This window comes from Trachemys scripta, chromosome 2 (genome assembly GCF_013100865.1).
Source record: "Trachemys scripta elegans isolate TJP31775 chromosome 2, CAS_Tse_1.0, whole genome shotgun sequence".
In the NCBI taxonomy this organism is placed as follows: Eukaryota; Metazoa; Chordata; order Testudines; family Emydidae; genus Trachemys; species Trachemys scripta.
This window is the reverse complement of record NC_048299.1, coordinates 115,681,054-115,697,952: the sequence shown is the minus strand read 5'-3', so window position 1 is coordinate 115,697,952 and position 16,899 is coordinate 115,681,054. Positions and strand designations below refer to the sequence as shown.

General features: G+C 46.6%; 1 protein-coding gene across 1 annotated transcript in view; it reads right to left on the bottom strand.

The window, feature by feature from the left end:
- ANKS6 (ankyrin repeat and sterile alpha motif domain containing 6) overlaps positions 1–16,899 on the bottom strand; it is an 81,671-nt gene that overhangs the window by 13,655 nt on the left and 51,117 nt on the right. The window contains 1 exon segment of the mRNA XM_034761465.1: positions 4,014–4,081. Coding sequence (XP_034617356.1) covers positions 4,014–4,081 — 68 coding nt within the window.

Sequence of the window (16,899 nt, the reverse complement as noted above, 5' to 3'; positions counted from 1 at the left end):
TTGGGGTGGCACCATTAATTATTCATTGATTTATCAATTCTGGGCCATAAACCAAAGCCTGGTGGTTTTGCTCCCTTGGTATGGCAGACCTTCCAATTAAGTGTCAGGTGGCAGAAGGTATTAGGTTAGACCCCAGATTAGGTGAATGGTTTAGGACATAACATCACATCAGATACCACATTGTGTCCTGTATGGGGTCATATCTGGTGACATCATCCTCTTATCTCTCTCAATCACTCTCTTATCTATCTCATTGTAACAGAAAAATAAGATGCTACTAACATTTATATAATATATATACTCGATCATAAGCCGGTTCGTTTATAAGCCGATCCCCCCAAGATGGATAAGTAAAAATTAAAAGTGTTTATAACCCGTTCATAAGCCGACCCTATAATTCAGGGGTCGGCAAACTTTGGCTCCCAGTCCATCAGGATAAGCCGCTGGTGGGCTGAGATGGTTTGTTTACCTCGAGAGTCCACAGGCACAGAGGTAAACCTAAGTAAATAAAGTATCCTGGCACGCCAGCTGCTTACCCTATGGGCCGGGCCAGCAACTGGTGGGGAAATTTTTTGGTGGGGAGAAGCTGTGAATCAGTGGAATAACCCCTGTGACCACCCCCCACATGACCCCACCCCTAGCTCTCCCCATCCCATCTCTTCCCACCTTATCTGGGGAGGGCCAGGGGAGGATGTCTCTGGCCTGGCTGGAGCTGCTCCGGCAGGCTGGGCAGCGCAGCTGCAGCCTGCTCTGGCAGGCCAGACCAGGCGGTGTGGCCGCAGCATGTTCCAGCGGGCTGAGCCAGGCGGCACGGCCACAGCGTGCTCCGGCGCCTGGGTGGCACGGTCACAGCCTGCTCTGGAGGGTAGGGCCGAGTGGCACGACCGCAGCCTGCCAGCCCCAGAGCTGCAGCTGCTTCGGAGGCTGGGAAGAGAGCAGCGTGGCCAGAAGTGGAGAAACTCTGGCCCCGCCTCTTCCCTTCTGGCTCCGCTGGCTGTGCTGCCTCTCCTTGCTCCCTCTGTTGGGGGGAGGGGCTGGGTCCCACCTCTCCCTCTCTATACCCGTTCATAAGCCGACCCCCTTCTCTGGTGCTTCCTTTCTTTTACTAAAAAAATTCGAGTATATATGGTACATATTGCAGAAAAACATATTTTAGGAATATTTTATAGAGTTTTAATTGGAACTATGTCTTGCAGCCTTCTACCCATAAAGGCAGGTGTCTTGGTAATCATGTATCAAACTGTGCAAGACTCATAAGGAGGGAAACGTTAAAGGTAATAAATGCTAAATACTTCCTAAAATGAACTAAAATAGAAAAACTAAACATAAAACCACCAGGGCTTTAAAATCCATTACATCAGGCCCTCCTAGGGCTAAAAGCAAGTGCTACGTGTCCCACTGGCAAGCTAAAAAGTACTCCTACTCAGTGGTACAAAACTCTCATTTCTAGTCCTGCTTGTTGGTGAAATGTTGGATTTCAAAGCTATGACATGTTTATGTATCTAGAAAAGCTGCTACTGGCCCAAGCCTAAATCTTGCCAATCCTAGTTTTTGGGGTAGGTAATTTTGGGGACAATTACACATTTTGAGACATGGGGCAGAAGGAAATATTTCTCTTGAAGGAGGCTTAAAAAAAAAAAGAAGCTCTTTAAAGCAGCTGAGGAGTATGGAATGTCAGAAAAAGCTCCAGGGAAATGGAATACAGTTAAGTGATGCATTCATAAGCATGTGATAAAATGAGTGTTTTCCATTTTTCACATTGATATGACCTCCACATACACAGCATATATATATTTTATAATTAATATTCTTTCTATGATATTTTGGAACACCTGGTGCTGTTTTTTTCCTATTTATCACTTTATTCTCAGATTTTCAGAGCACAGCTTTCCTTTTCATTAAATAATTGGATAAAACAAACAAAAATAATTTCCCTAGGAGAAAAAAAAACAGATTTAAATTATAGAAAAATATGTTCCACAAAACCCAAAATGCCACATGCTATTTCTCTTCCTTCTTTAACTTTAGACTCTCACAGCCAAGTATAATGCTCAAAAAAATTCACTTACATTTTTGGGCACTGACCCTGAAAATACATGATTGCCTTTATGCACATGAATAGTCCCATTCACTGGGCCTGTTCATGTGTGCAAACTTAAATGCATGTGTTTAAGTGTGTATAGAATTGTGGGTGTGGAGAGAAGTGCCAGGGGGCCTTTCTGCCCATAATATACAGTCTAGTTTTGCACTTCTCAAAATAACTTTTTTTTAGCATGCGCATAGCTCAACACCCATGTCTGCTACAATAAACCTTTGTTTGCAGTGGTGGTGTAACTGTGTTGGTTCCAGGATATTAGAGAGACAAGGTGGGTGAGATAATATCTTTTATTGGACAACTTCTGTTGGTGAAAGAGGCAAGCTTCTAAGCTTACACAGAGCTCTTCTTCAGGTCTGGATTAAAAAAACATAAGCTTTTTAAACTGTCATGGACAGAATGGTTTTTGGGACCTAATTTTCAGAAGCTAGGTGCCCAGCATTTTCTGCAAATTAGGCCCATGTAAGGTGTCTCAGTTTGGTATCCAGAAATTCTGAGTCACTACTGAAAATTCAGATCATACATTTTAAGACCAGAAGGGACCATTATGATCGTCTAGTCTGATGTGTTATATAACACACAACATGGAATTTCACCCAGTGATTCTTACAGTGGAGGCAATTATCTTCCCTATTATGTAGGTGAATATTATTCAAGCCCAATATTTTGTGGCTGAGCTGAATAACCTTTATGTGTGGCCCTGAACACTCTGTGGTACAATGGGGCCAAATTCTTCTACATGTACCCAGACATTCTGTGGCAATGTTAATGGTGGGAGGGATAGCTCAGTGGTTTGAGCATTGGCCTCCTAAACCCAGGGTTGTGAGCCCCCTCCTTGAGGGGGCCGCTTGGGGATCTGGGGCAAAATCAGTACTTTGTCCTGCTAGTGAAGGCAGGGGCTGGACTCGATGACTTTTCAAGGTCCCTTCCAGTTCTAGGAGATGGGATATCTCCATTAATTTAAACAAAATTTATTGTATGTCCATGAAGTACTCTTCATTCTCATCCTCTATCCATCTACAAAGAAGCACACAATTTTGGCTCAGAGTGGAAAATACTCATTAATGAAAAAAATTTGATGATTATTTTCAGCGAAGGTTTTCGTGCATTCTCCAGGCAGCTCAGTTCTTCAGCTGCCACGTGCTGTCTGCATAGTCCAGTTCAAACCCCCTAACCCTCATCTGTTCAGGAAAAGGAGGAGATAGTAGCCTGCTTCAGTGGCTCGTCTTCTTCCCACCACCACCCCCCGCCCCAAGCACTGTTCTCTCTACACTGCTGGCTCCTCCCCACTCTGGTTGTACACTGGATTCCAACTTTGGCTTCATGGAGCACTGTAGAGGAATATAGAGTATAATCCAATTAATGCCATCGTGTGGAAAGATATATAGGAAGAGACAGCTGCTGGCAGGTGCCAGCAGGGCAGGGAGACAAAAAAAAAAAAAGTTGGGTATCTGGTCTGTGGCATTACGGCAAAGTCAGTGGAAAACATGTTGAATTTTATGGCATTCTGGGAAAATGCCACATTCCACAGCCGCCGAATGACAGAATCCAGGGAGACCTGACTGAGATGAAGGGAGTAGCTCACACCTCTCAGATTTGTTGTTTCATGCTATCTTCCTGATTATGCAGACTCATCACTATATCTTTTAATATTCGGTTCACATTTTCCAGGTTATTGCTGCAACTAGAAATACTAGAAAGAAGCCAGGTATTTTTTGAATGAAAATTGAGATTTTAGATAACAGTTCTGCAGCAAAGAGTAAATTGTGCTGCAAACTGCACAGCTATAGTGAACACAGAGCCATGATTTTACTTGGATAATAAAATACAGGTTTCAAACAGATAAGTAGATTCATGCTAAAATGCTGAAATAAAATACTGAAACACTTAAAACTTAAAAAACAAAAAAACGCCTTACCTCCTGTTCTTCAAAAATGGGCTGATATTTCTCAAGTGACAATTTTTTAAGGATACTAGTCAGCTCATCTTTAACAACAGAAAAGAAAAAGAAACAATGTTTAAAACAATTCAATTTTGGTAACCTGTGGGGAAAATATATTGAACTGATGAAGAAATACAGAAATTAAAGCAAACATTCCAGGAACCCACTCATACAAAATTTCAAAACAAGATTGTCTTTATTCTATACATATACAGTAGGTGAAAATGCATCTCACTCCCATGACCTACTATACTAAACTATACTTGTTAGACATCTAGTCTTACCTTTAACTACATTTTACATGCAATTATGTTACTGGCACTAGAAAAGGTTCAGAAAAGGGCAACTAAAATGATTAGGGGTTTGGAACGGGTCCCATATGGGCAGAGATTAAAGAGGCTAGGACTCTTCAGCTTGGAAAAGAGGAGATTAAGGGGGGATATGACAGAGGTATATAAAATAATGTTGCTTGTATTAACAGGTGTGTTGTGAGCAAGACACGAGAAGTCATTCTTCCGCTCTACTCTGTGCTGGTTAGGCCTCAACTGTAGTATTGTGTCCAGTTCTGGGCACCGCATTTCAAGAAAGATGTGGAGAAATTGGAAAGGGTCCAGAGAAGAGCAACAAGAATGATTAAAGGTCTTGAGAACATGACCTATGAAGGAAGGCTGAAAGAATTGTTTCGTTTGGAAAAGAGAAGACTGAGAGGGGACATGATAGCAGTTTTCAGGTATCTAAAAGGGTGTCATAAGGAGGAGGGAGAAAACTTGTTCACCTTAGTCGCTAAGGATAGAACAAGGAGCAACAGGCTTAAACTGCAGCAAGGGAGGTCTAGGTTGGACATTAGGAAAAAGTTCCTAACTGTCAGGGTGGTTAAACACTGGAATAAATTGCCTAGGGAGGTTGTGGAATCTCCATCTCTGGAGATATTTAAGGGTAGGTTAGATAAATGTCTATCAGGGATGGTCTAGACAGTATTTGCTCCTGCCATGCGGGCAGGGGACTGGACTCGATGACCTCTCGAGGTCCCTTCCAGTGCTAGAATCTATGAATCTATGAATCTATGAAAATCATGAGTGATGTGGAGAAAGTGGATAAGGAAAAGTTATTTACTTATTCCCATAATACAAGAACTAGGGGTCATCAAATGAAATTAATAAGCAGCAGGTTTAAAACAAATACAAGGAAGTTCTTCTTCACGCAGCGCACAGTCAACTGTGGAACTCCTTACCTGAGGAGGTTGTGAAGGCTAGGACTATAACAGCGTTTAAAAGAGAACTGGATAAATTCATGGTGGTTAAGTCCATTAATGGCTATTAGCCAGGATGGTTAAGGAATGGTGTCCCTAGCCTCTGTTTGTCAGAGGATGGAGATGGATGGCAGGAGAGAGATCACTTGATCATTGCCTGTTAGGTCCACTCCCTCTGGGGCACCTGGCATTGGCCACTGTCGGTAGACAGGATAATGGGCTGGATGGACCTTTGGTCTGACCCGGTATGGCCGTTCTTATGTTATGATGGAAATTGGAAGTAAGCCCCAAAGCCTGGATGACTACAATTTCTCTGTCTCTTCAAACTAAGGTTCCAATAACCTGTATGGAAGTTCAATCACTTTAGCTATTTTTCCCATCACTCATCTCCCTCCCAGGTTGGTCACAAAACAGGGAGGGAAGGGTCATTCAAACCACAAAATACAGAAAGTTCATACTGGCTGGAGATGGCGGGGTGAAAGGGGTACAAAAGATATCTTTATGATTACGATACCCCACATTCATCCTGCTTTTTCTTCGTCCTCCCACAGCATCCTGCCCCATGATATTAATGCTATATTTATTTCTGAGTTCAACATATTGAAAACTATCCTTTATAATGGTCTCTTTTTTTCTTAAGGTAGTCTATCTAAGCAATCTAAACATTATGAATTAATAACAGTTCACAAAGCTTGTTTCTACACAGAGAGAGACTGGGGTATGATCTTAGACTGGGGTATGATCTGTGATGTTAACTTTTAACTGTAAGGGAGAATGTGATAAAAAAAAATGTATTGACCTGTGTGTATATTTTGTAGGGTAAGAGAAATAACTGTAATCTTTATATTTCATTTTTACACTTCTCCCATCATATCTGAGCGTAGTTTAAATGGTGCTTATTCCTTCATCTTTGGGAAGTCTGCAATGTGCCCTTGTGACATTGACAGACTGGTCAACTTGGGTATGACCCATAACAACTTAACAAGAGGCTTGAAATGTTATCAAGACAATTTACTTGTATATGAATTTCAAAGAGATGCTCTAGACCAGGGGTCGGCAACGTTTGGCATGCGGCTCGCCAGGGTAAGCACCCTGGCAGGCCGGGCCAGTTTATTTACCTGCTGACGTGGCAGGTTTGGCCAATCCCGGCCCCCACTCGCCGCTGTTCACCGTCCCGGGCCAATGGGGGCGGCGGGAAGCGGCACAGGCGAGGGATGTGCTGGCTGTTGCTTCCCGCCACCCCCATTGGCCTGGGACGGCGAACCGCGGCCAGTGGGGGCCGTGATCGGCCGAACCTGCCGTGTCAGCAGGTAAATAAACTGGCCCGGCCCGCCAGGCTACTTACCCTGGCGAGCTGCATGCCAAACGTTGCCAACCCCTGCTCTAGACCAGTAATCACTAACCCATTTATTTGTAGCAACAGAAATCAAGGGTAGATGCTAAGTGAATTTGTCTGTGTTTACCTGTATCTTGTTAGAAGTTTAACAATGTAACCAGATTAGTTTATAGATGCTAATTCCCTTTCATGTCTTAACTACTTTATAATATGCAAGCCAATGGGTCACTTAACCTTAAAATCAAAGATGTAAGATACTGCATAAAACTAACCATATCATCTATATTCTCTTCAACTTAATTGTCTATGCTATAATGAACTGCTGGCTAATTGCGTTATGTGAATGAATGCAACTAATTTACCTGTGTATGCATAGGAAATGGAAGATTAGCTTCAAAGCAACAATCTGCACTGCTTATTCTTCCCTGGGGGCGGGAGGGAAGGGGGCGGGGGAGGAGTGCCCTGCTATGACAAGAGGCTTGTCAGTTTGTTAGGGAACTATAGAGGAAAGCCCCACCCCTGATCCTGATATTTATAGTCTACTTAAACTTTGAACAGGGAAAGTCTGAGTCATAAGACAGAGATTTTCCAAATAACGTTTTGGAATAACATGGAAATGCACAGAAAGACTTGAACAGACTCTACCCCTGGACTGTCTATTGGACTATAACTTTTTAGACTGATTCCAGAAAGATTTGTATAAATCAGCAGCCTCACAATCTCTGCTATGAAACTGACCTAAGGATTTTACACATATTTGTATGTAAATTGATCTTTTCGCCTTTTGCAACTCTTTTCTTTCTTTTTCCTTTTATTATTAAACCTTTAGTCTTTTAATTACTAAAGGACTGTCATCTGCATGATTATTGGGTAAGATCTGAGACTCATATTGACCTGGGAATAAATGTCCGGTCCTTTGGGATTGGTGAACATCACATATGGTGAATCCAGTTTTCAGTAACCCCTCACTATATTAGATTTGGCTGTCTAGATGGGGACCAAGGGCTGGAATGCTTAAAGGGGATTGTATTTGGCTTCTTGCTGATCAATGTGGTGTTACAGAAGCTGTTTTGTTACTGGCTTGGTGAATCTCATTATAGAATAAACTACCAGTTTTGGAGATCGTCTTCCCTATTCCCTGCAGTCTGCCCTGAGTGTAGCATTCTCAGTGTGGCCCATCCAGGCACTTGGTCACAGCCCCATCAAGCTTTGATTCTATAGTGCAACTGAAGCTCCTGCCTACCACAAGTTCCCCTCCTCTAAACATTTCTAGAATCTTAAAGCAGGTGTTGAATGCCAACAGCCCTTGATTTAGAAGCACATATGGGCCCCACTGGAAGCATTTTCTTCTACTAAGATTCTACTAAAATAGACAGTTGCCTCTGTGCTAAGTGGAAGCAGACTTTGTGGCCTGGCAGATTGGCTTCCCTTTGGAGGAGAAATCAAGGATGCCAAGTCAGGATATTTTCTTAATTTCAAGTTATTTATTTACACTCTGTACACTTGCTCTTGAACTGCAGTGGGTCACAAACAACATACATGCAATTCCCTCTCTCAGGAATCTCAGCCCTAACTCTACTGCCTGGTTCCCAGGAAGCCACTCTGCTCCAAGCAATTATCTCTAGTTAGAAAGATTAGGGCAGAAAGCAAACCACACTTACTGTTTTCAACAACTACCCCATCACAAATGTAACAAAAATACAGCATTTTTTCAAAGACTGTACACTGTTCACATGCTAAGAAAATTCGTAATATTATGTGTTAACAGCACCACTCAGTAATTCCTGACATAATAGTAACTACCTTTCACGACTTGCAGTTTTCTTTCATGAGGGGAAAAGACAGTTACCTTTTCCGTAACTGGCGTTCTTCGAGATGTGTTGCTCATGTCCATTCCACAATAGGCGTGCGTGCTCGCCACGTGCACTGGTGCTGGAAGTTTTTCCCCTAGCGGTACCCGTAGGGGAGCACTCCTAGCAACCCCTGGAGTGGCGCCTCTATGGCGTGGTATAAGGGGCGCTGCGTGCTCCCCTACCCTCAGTTCCTTCTTGACAGACAACTCCGACAGAGGGGAAGGAGGGCGGGATGTGGAATGGACATGAGCAACACATCTTGAAGAACACCAGTTACAGAAAAGGTAACTGTCTTTTCTTCTTCGAGTGATTGCTCATGTGCATTCCACAATAGGTGATTCCAAGCTATATTTGTTGGAGGTGGGAAGGAGTTCACAGACTCTCAGGACGGAGTACAGCCCTGCTGAACCCAGTGTTCTCCCTGGTTTAGGAGACGATCGCATAATATGAGGTGAATGTGTGAACCGAAGATCATGTGGCAGCCCTAAAAATGTCCTGAATGGGGACATGGGCTAAAAAGGCAGCTGACGAGGCTTGCGCCCTCATTGAATGTGCCTTCACAATCAGCGGCAGGGGGACTCCTGCCAGGTCGTAACAAGTACGAATACACAAGATGATCCAGTTCGAGAGCCGCTGAGTGGAGATCGGCTGACCTCTCATCCGTTTGGCCAAGGCGATGAACAGCTGTGAAGACTCCCTGAACGGCTTTGTGCGTTCCAGGTAAAAAGCCAGAGCCCATCTCACATCCAGCATGTGGAGGCGGTGCTCCCCACTGGACGCATGGGGTTTGGGACAGCACAGTCAGGAAGATGTCCTGACCCATGTGGTAAGTGGAGACCACCTTGGGGAGGAACGAAGGATGCGGTCGGAGCTGGACCTTATCCTTATGGAACACTGTGTACGGGGATTTGGCGGTCAGGGCCCTGAGTTCCAAGATCCCTCTAGCTGACGTGATCGCTACCAAAAAGGCTACCTTCCATGAAAGGTGTGACCAGGAGCATGTAGCCAGCGGCTCAAACGGGTAACCCATCAACTGGGCCAGCACCAAGTTCAGGTCCCATTGCAGGACTGGAGGCCTAACGTACTGGAAGAGACGATCCAATCCCTTAAGGAATCGGCCAGTCATAGCATGGGAGAATACCTTGTGTCCCTGCACTGGTGGATGGAAGGCCCCTATGGCCTCCAAGTGCACCTTGATGGATGAGGGCACTAGGCCTTGGGCTCTGAGGTAAAGGAGGTAATCTAATATGAGTTGAATTGGAGCAGCTATCGGCGAAACACCCCGATCAGCTGCCCACCAGGAAAACCGAGACCACTTCGCCAGGTAGGCCCGACGCGTGGAGGGCCGTCTGCTTTCCAGGAGGATGTGCTGAACCCCTTCCAAGCACGTCCTCTCCTCTAGGGCTAACCATTGAGCAGCCACGCCATGAGGTGGAGTGCCACTAGGTTGGGATGGAGGAGGCGGCCCTTGTCCTGGGAGAGCAGGCCCGGGTGGGACAGCAACATCCACGGTGAGGCGACTACCAGGCTCATGAGAGTCCCGTACCAATGTTGCCTGGGCCATGCCAGGGTGATCAGGAGGACTCAGGCCCTGTCCATTTTTATCTTCTCCAAGACCTTCCCAATCAACAGGGAGAAGGCATAGAGAAGCTGGCCCGACCAGGATAGGAGGAAGGCATCGGAGATGGCATCCGCACCTAAGCCCCACCCCTCCCCGGACCAAAAGCGGGGACACTGGCGGTTCTGCCATGGCATGAACGGGTCCAACTGGGGAGTGCCCCACTTTTGGAAAATCCTGTGCACCCTCTCTGGGTGTAGTGACCACTCATGCTGAGAGGAGAAGGCTCAGCTCAGGCGATCCGCCCGTGAGTTCCAGGCGCCCGGTAAGTGGTGGGCTTCCAGGCAAATATTGTGGGCTATACAGAAGTCCCACAGCCTGAGGGCTTCCTGGAAGAGGGCAGAGGAGCAGGGCCCACCTTGCCTGTTGATGTAAAACATTGAGGCCGTGTTGTCCGTGAGAATCCTGACCACTCTGCCCTCCAGGTGTGAGTGGAAGACTGCGCATTCCAGATGGACTGCCCTGAGCTCCTTGATGTTTACATGAAGGGCAAGGTCCTGCGCGCACCACAGATTTTGCATCTGAATGTTCCTCACATGGGCTTCCCACCCCAGATCTGACATGTGAGACACCAGCTCCACTGATGGGGGTCTGCCCCTGAACGGGACCCCATGGACCATGTTCCCCAGGGAGGACCACCATTGTAGGGAGGCGATCACCGGTTCGGGCACAGTGAGGACCTTGTCCATCCTGTCTCTGGACTGGGAGAACACCACGACCAACCCAGAGCTGGAGGGGCCTCATCCTGAGTCTGGCTTTGTGAACCACATATGTGCATGCTGACGTGTGACCCAGGAACTGCAGGCACGCTCTGGCTGTGGTCATGGAGAACCTTGTGACTATGCCGATGAGCTCCCTTAGGTTCTCGAATCTGTCCAGTGGGAAGGAGACCCTGGCCAATGTCACGTCCAGGACTGCCCCAATAAATTCTTTGCGCTGCACCAGGACTAATGTGGACTTGGTGTTGTTTACCTACAGGCCCAGAGTGGTGCACGTGGACAGGAGGAGTGACACGTGATCCCGCACCTGCGACTTGGAGCTGCCCTTGACCAGCCAGTCATTGAGATAGGGGAAGATCTGGGAGCAATGGACAGGCCAAACGGGAGGACCGTACATTGGTAGTGTTCCTGCCCAACCGTGAAACAGAGGAAACGTCTGTGCCCCTCGAAAATATGAATGCTGAAGTACGCGTCCTGCAGATCGAGGGCAGTGTACCAGTCCCCAGGATCCAGGGAGGGAATGATGGAGACCAGAGAGACCCATGCGAAACTTGAGCTTTACCATGTACTGGTTCAGGCCTCGCAGGTCCAGGATGGGCCAGAGCCCCCCTTTGGCCTTCGGGATAAGGAAGTAGCTGGAGTAGAAGTCCTTGTGTCTGAACTCCGCTGGCACCACTTCCACCGCTCCTAGACCAAGGAGCCGTCCCACCTCCTGCTTGAGCAGGGCCTCATGAGAGGGGTCCCCCAGGAGGGATGGGGACGGAGGGTGGGTGGGCGGTGTAGAGGTAAACTGGAGGGTGTAGCCCCATGAGACAGCGTTGAGGACCCATCGGTCCGAAGTCAGCCACAACCACTGCGGGAGAAAAGCACACAACTGGTTGGAGAAGGGAAGCTTTATTGCGGACGGATCTCTGGCACAAACTGGTAAGTCGCCCCCGGGCATCCGATCAAAACTGATGCTTTCCAGCCTGTTTGCCCTTGGAGGGCCCAGGTTGGGGCCCAGACCGGGATTGGGTGTTTCTATGGATGCTTCTTATAGTCTATGGGTGTTTCTTGTAGTCCCTTGACTTTTTATAAGGGGGCTCATATTTAGCGTGAGTGGCCTGGGTGGGAGCCTGCTGCAGCTTAAACTTGGTCCTGGCCAGAGCTGGTACATAGAGGCCCAGGGTCTTAAGCTTTTTGCGGGAATCTTTCCATGCAATTTCACGTCCGTCTGTTCGGCAAACAAGGTCTTGCCATCGAATGGAAGGTCCTATAAGGAGTTCTGCGCCTCACTGGTCAGCTCAGACAGCAGGAGCCATGACGCCCTCCTCATGGACGCTGCAGAGGCCATAGACCTTGCAGCCGTATCCACAGCATCAGACACTACCAGAAGGGCCGCCCTAGCAGCCGCTGTACCCTCCTCAACCAGAGCCTTGAAATCCTTCTTGTCACACTCTTAGAGGAAGTCCTCGAATTTGGGCAGAGAGCCCCACAAGTTGAACTCATATCTCCCCAGGAGGGCTTGGTGGTGCTCCACCTTTAATTGGAAACTTGAGGATGAATAAACCTTTCTCCCAAATAGATCCAGTCTCCTTGAGTCTTTATTCTCAGAAGTAAGGGCTGGTTGTATCTGCCTATCCCTGTGGTTGAGTGACTCAACCACCAGGGATTTGGGGGCAGGGTGGGTGTACAGGTATTCATGCCCCTTGGCGGGCATGAAGTACTTCTGTTCCGCCCTCTTAGAGATGTGGGGCAAGGAAGCCGGGGTTTGCCACAAGGCGTTCAAAATCTTTGCCACCCCTTCATGGAGTGGCAGAGCCACCCTGAGCAGCGCTGAGGCCAAGAGGACGTTGAAGAGGGAGTCCGAGGGTTCCTCCACCTCCTTGGCTTGAAGGTTAAGGCTTGATGCCATCCTTTTCAACAGTTCCTGGTGGGCTTTGGAGTCCTCATGCGCGACAGGCGGCGGAGGGGCTGTAATCACCTCATTGGGAAGGATCTTGGATCCCCTCCGGGCACGGAATCAGTGATGAATGCCCCACTGACTCCTTCCTGGGAGGCTGAGCTAGGGAGAATGACAGTCTCTCTGAGGCTCCGGCCACTGAGCGAGCCTCCACCGGGGGCTGCGTCGGCGGCCACGGAGCCCATTGGTACCATGGTGCCGGCCAAGGAGCCCGGTGCCACTGCACCTGCTGTAGCCCTGGTGGAGCAGGCTGTTCAGCCTGACTAGCCTGTCCCAATGACTGTCGAGGGCGAAGGGAGGCCGGACTGGCATATGCCTTACCACTATCCCGGGAACAAGAGGAGCGGTGGTGTCGGGAACAGTGCCGACCACAAGACCGTGATCCCGGCGTGGAGGTGTGGGAGAAACGCCGGTAGAGCTGCTCCGCGATCGGCTCTGACAGATGGATCCGCAATGGCGAGGTGCCAGCGATCGACACCCGGGACTCTAGGAGCGGTGCTGCAGCGGGGACCTCGAGCAAGACAAAGAACATGAACGGTGTAGATGCCCATACCACGAAGGGCTACAGTAGCCTCTCGGAGACGATCTGTCCCAGTCTTGACAGGGCACACTCTCCTCGTGAGGTCTATGGTCCCTCACGGCGGAGGGTTGCCTGGAACCCCTGCCCGTCAGTACCCAGTCAGACAACCTGGTGGGGGTCAACAGGGACCCGGCAGTGACTGCGGGGATCCAAACGGTGGCTTGCCTCTGGACCAGGGAGCCAACGGTGGCGGTGCCCCTGGTACCGGCAGAGACATAATGTCCCAGGCTGCTTGCAGGTCCTCCAGCCTGGAGGGCACCCGGATGTCCAGGGAGGTCGGCGCAGAGTGGGCCAGGCTACTCTGCTCAACCTGAGTCGGAGGCCAGGAGGCCGACGGGAACCGAGAACTGCCCAATGTGCGTCTAGTCTCTCCCCTGGTCTTACTCCGGTGTCTCGGCAGAGAAGACCTCTTCTTAGCTTTCTTGGAGCGTCCCGCAGACGGGGAGTGGTGTCTGCTGGTAGAAGGCACCGACGCATTGCCGTGCACCAACGCTGTGGTGCTCGGGGCTGACTCGGAGCGGCGCACCGGAGTCGGGGTTAAGGCCGACTCCATCAAAATGGCTCGGAGCCAAATGTCCCATTCCTTCTTGGTCTGAGGCTTGAAGGATCTGCAAATCTTGCATCCATCGCTGAGATGGGTTTCCCCCAGATCCGCGTGGGGATCACTCACGGGCATCGGCTGCTTGCAAATGTCGCACGACTTAAAGCCCGGGGCACAGGGCATGTCCCAGCCCAGGTGCACTAAACTAACTCTAAACTAAACTACTTTAAATACAGGTACTACTAACTATGAACTAACAGAGTCCAAGAGGGAAGCTGCAGCCAAGCTAGAGGACAGTTCTGATGCACCTTCACTCTCGGCAAGAAGGAACGGAAGGTGGGAGAAGCACGCAGCACCTCTTATACCGCGCCCTAGAGGTGCCACTCCAGGGGTCGCTAAGGGCACTCCCCTTCAAGTACTGCTAGGGGAAAAACTTCTGGCACCGTTGCACGTGGTGAGCACACACACCTATTGTGGAATGCACATGAGCAATCACTCAAAGAAGAAAAATAGCAACAGTTTTATAGGTACTGATACCAACTATGTATACCAAAATGAAGCAGCCTCCAAAGAATCAACTTCTCCCAATTTAAAGAGCATTGTTTGTATAAGGGTAATATGAAGTTGCATTTTCTTAATTTCAGTTATTCCCTTTCATTATTTTACTACATTATTAAGACTGTTACCATTAGTTTTAATACACAAACAAATAATGCATTCAAGTGAATAGTATGCTACGTCTGATTATATATTGCTAATAATTTAATCAATCAACCACTGAGTCTAACAATGACTCCATAACTATTCAAATTATGTTATGACAGAAAGAGCATTTCCCATGTAACAATCATCTCAAAGACAATGAATGCTAAAAAAAAAAATCTATGTAATACTCATATATCAGGGTCACAGTTGTTGTTTTTTATTATTGTTGAGGGCTACCGAATATGAGAAACCTTATGTCCACCTAGGACTGGGAGAATAATTGATTTTTTGGTTTGGCCAGAAAACCAAAAACTCAGAATAGTGGGGTAATCCCAACTACACATGCATAATGAAGGGTTCTAAATTAGCTGTTACCACTCAAGAAAGAGATCTTGGGGTCACAGTGGATAGATCTCTGAAAACTTCAGCTTAATGCACAGCAGCAGTAAAAAGGGCCAACAGAATACTAGAAACTATTAGAAAAGGGATAGAAAGTAATACAAGAAAATATCATAATGTCACTATATAAATCCATCATGAACCCACACCGCCTTGTCCAGTTCTAGTTGTTCCATCTCAAAAAGGAAACAGTGGGACTGGAAAAGGTTCAGAGAAGGGCAACAAAGATGATAAAGGGTATGGAATAACTTCCATATGAGGAGAGACTAAAAAGATTAGGATTGTTCAGCTTAGAAAAGAGACAACTAAAATGGGATATGATCAAAGTCTAACATCATGAATGGTACGGAAAAAGTTAATAGAGAAGTGTTATTTACTCTTTTCCACAATACAAAAAATCACAGGTCACCCAATGAAATTAATAGACAGCAGTTTAATACAAACAAGAGGAAGTACTTTTTCACACAACACACAATTAACCTGTGGAGCGCATTGCCATGGGATGTTGTGATGGCCAAAAAGTATAACTGGGTTCAAAAAAAAACTAGATAAGTTCATGGAGGATAGGTCCATAAATGGCTATTATCAAGATGGTCCGGGATGCCTCCCCATGATCAGGCAACCCTAAACCTCTGACTACCCAAAGCTGGAAGAGGAACATGGGTTGGATTATTCCCACTGTCCTGTTCAGTACATTCCCCTGAAACTCTGGTACTGATCACTGTGAGAAGTAGGATAGTAGGCAAGATGGACCATTGGTCTGGCCCAGAATTACGGTACTTATGTTCTTGAATATTCAATATTGTTCATGTTTTTGGTATTTGTCAGCAAATCGAAAAAGGTCTGGTCAGCTTCAGAAAACTGTATGTGTTTGTCTGTCTATCCACAATAATCTTTAGCCCTATGGTTAAAGTACTTGCCTGTGATGTGGGAAACCCATGTTAGAATCCCCACTCTGCAAAATGACTTCTAAACTCAGATCTCCCTCCTCCCAGATGAGTAGGTTATAGGCTATTCTGGGGAGGATTGCTTTCAATCTCTCCTTCTGAAGCTGTTCCACTTTGTATAAAGACAAAATTATTCACTGGGTCAGAGTCACAGATGCAGTGATTCTACAGAATGATGATTAAGTCACTCTCTTGGGAAGTGCAGGAAATGTGATTCAAATCTTCTCTCTGCCTGACTCAGATGAGCAATTTGACTCCACATCTCCTACCTCCCAGGTGAGTGACTTACTCACCAGGGTATGGAGAATCCTCAAGCATCCCTTAGCATCAAACAACTTTCTTACCAAAGTCTTTTAGATTTTCCTTTCCTTATTTTATGTCTCAGTTTTAAAAGACGACATAAGAAATAGCCTAACGTATTTTAGCCAAAAATATGGGGGAAAAATAGAACACATATTATAATAGCCTCAGAAAAATAAATGAATTATATCTCAGCTGGACAGGAGAAAAATAAATAAATCTCTCTCATGGTGCTGCAAGTGAGATATGTTGCATAACTCCAACAGTATCAATTTTCCACACATCAAGAATAAATTTCTAAACTGCAATAACTTGAGTGCTTAAGGGCTTGTTCTTCTTAGAAAAACAGTAAATATTTATTTTTGGAAAAATCAGTCATTAATAATTCCAAACAACTGATCCTCCATTGAAGTTGTTTTAGGACACTTTGAAAATTAAAAATATCAAGTTTCAAAGTCAAGATAAACATATTTCTTATTCTCATAACATGCAGCTTTGTTACATAAAATGCTGCCTTCTGTACTCTAATCTTATTCAGATCTGCTTTTAAATATTTGGGGCCAGATTCCCTGCTCAAGTTCTGATCTCTTTGCAATGCTTGAGCTGCTTTGTGCAATTTATGTCAATCATAGTTTGCATATGGTCCATTAGTGAAGAGCTGGGACAGATTAAG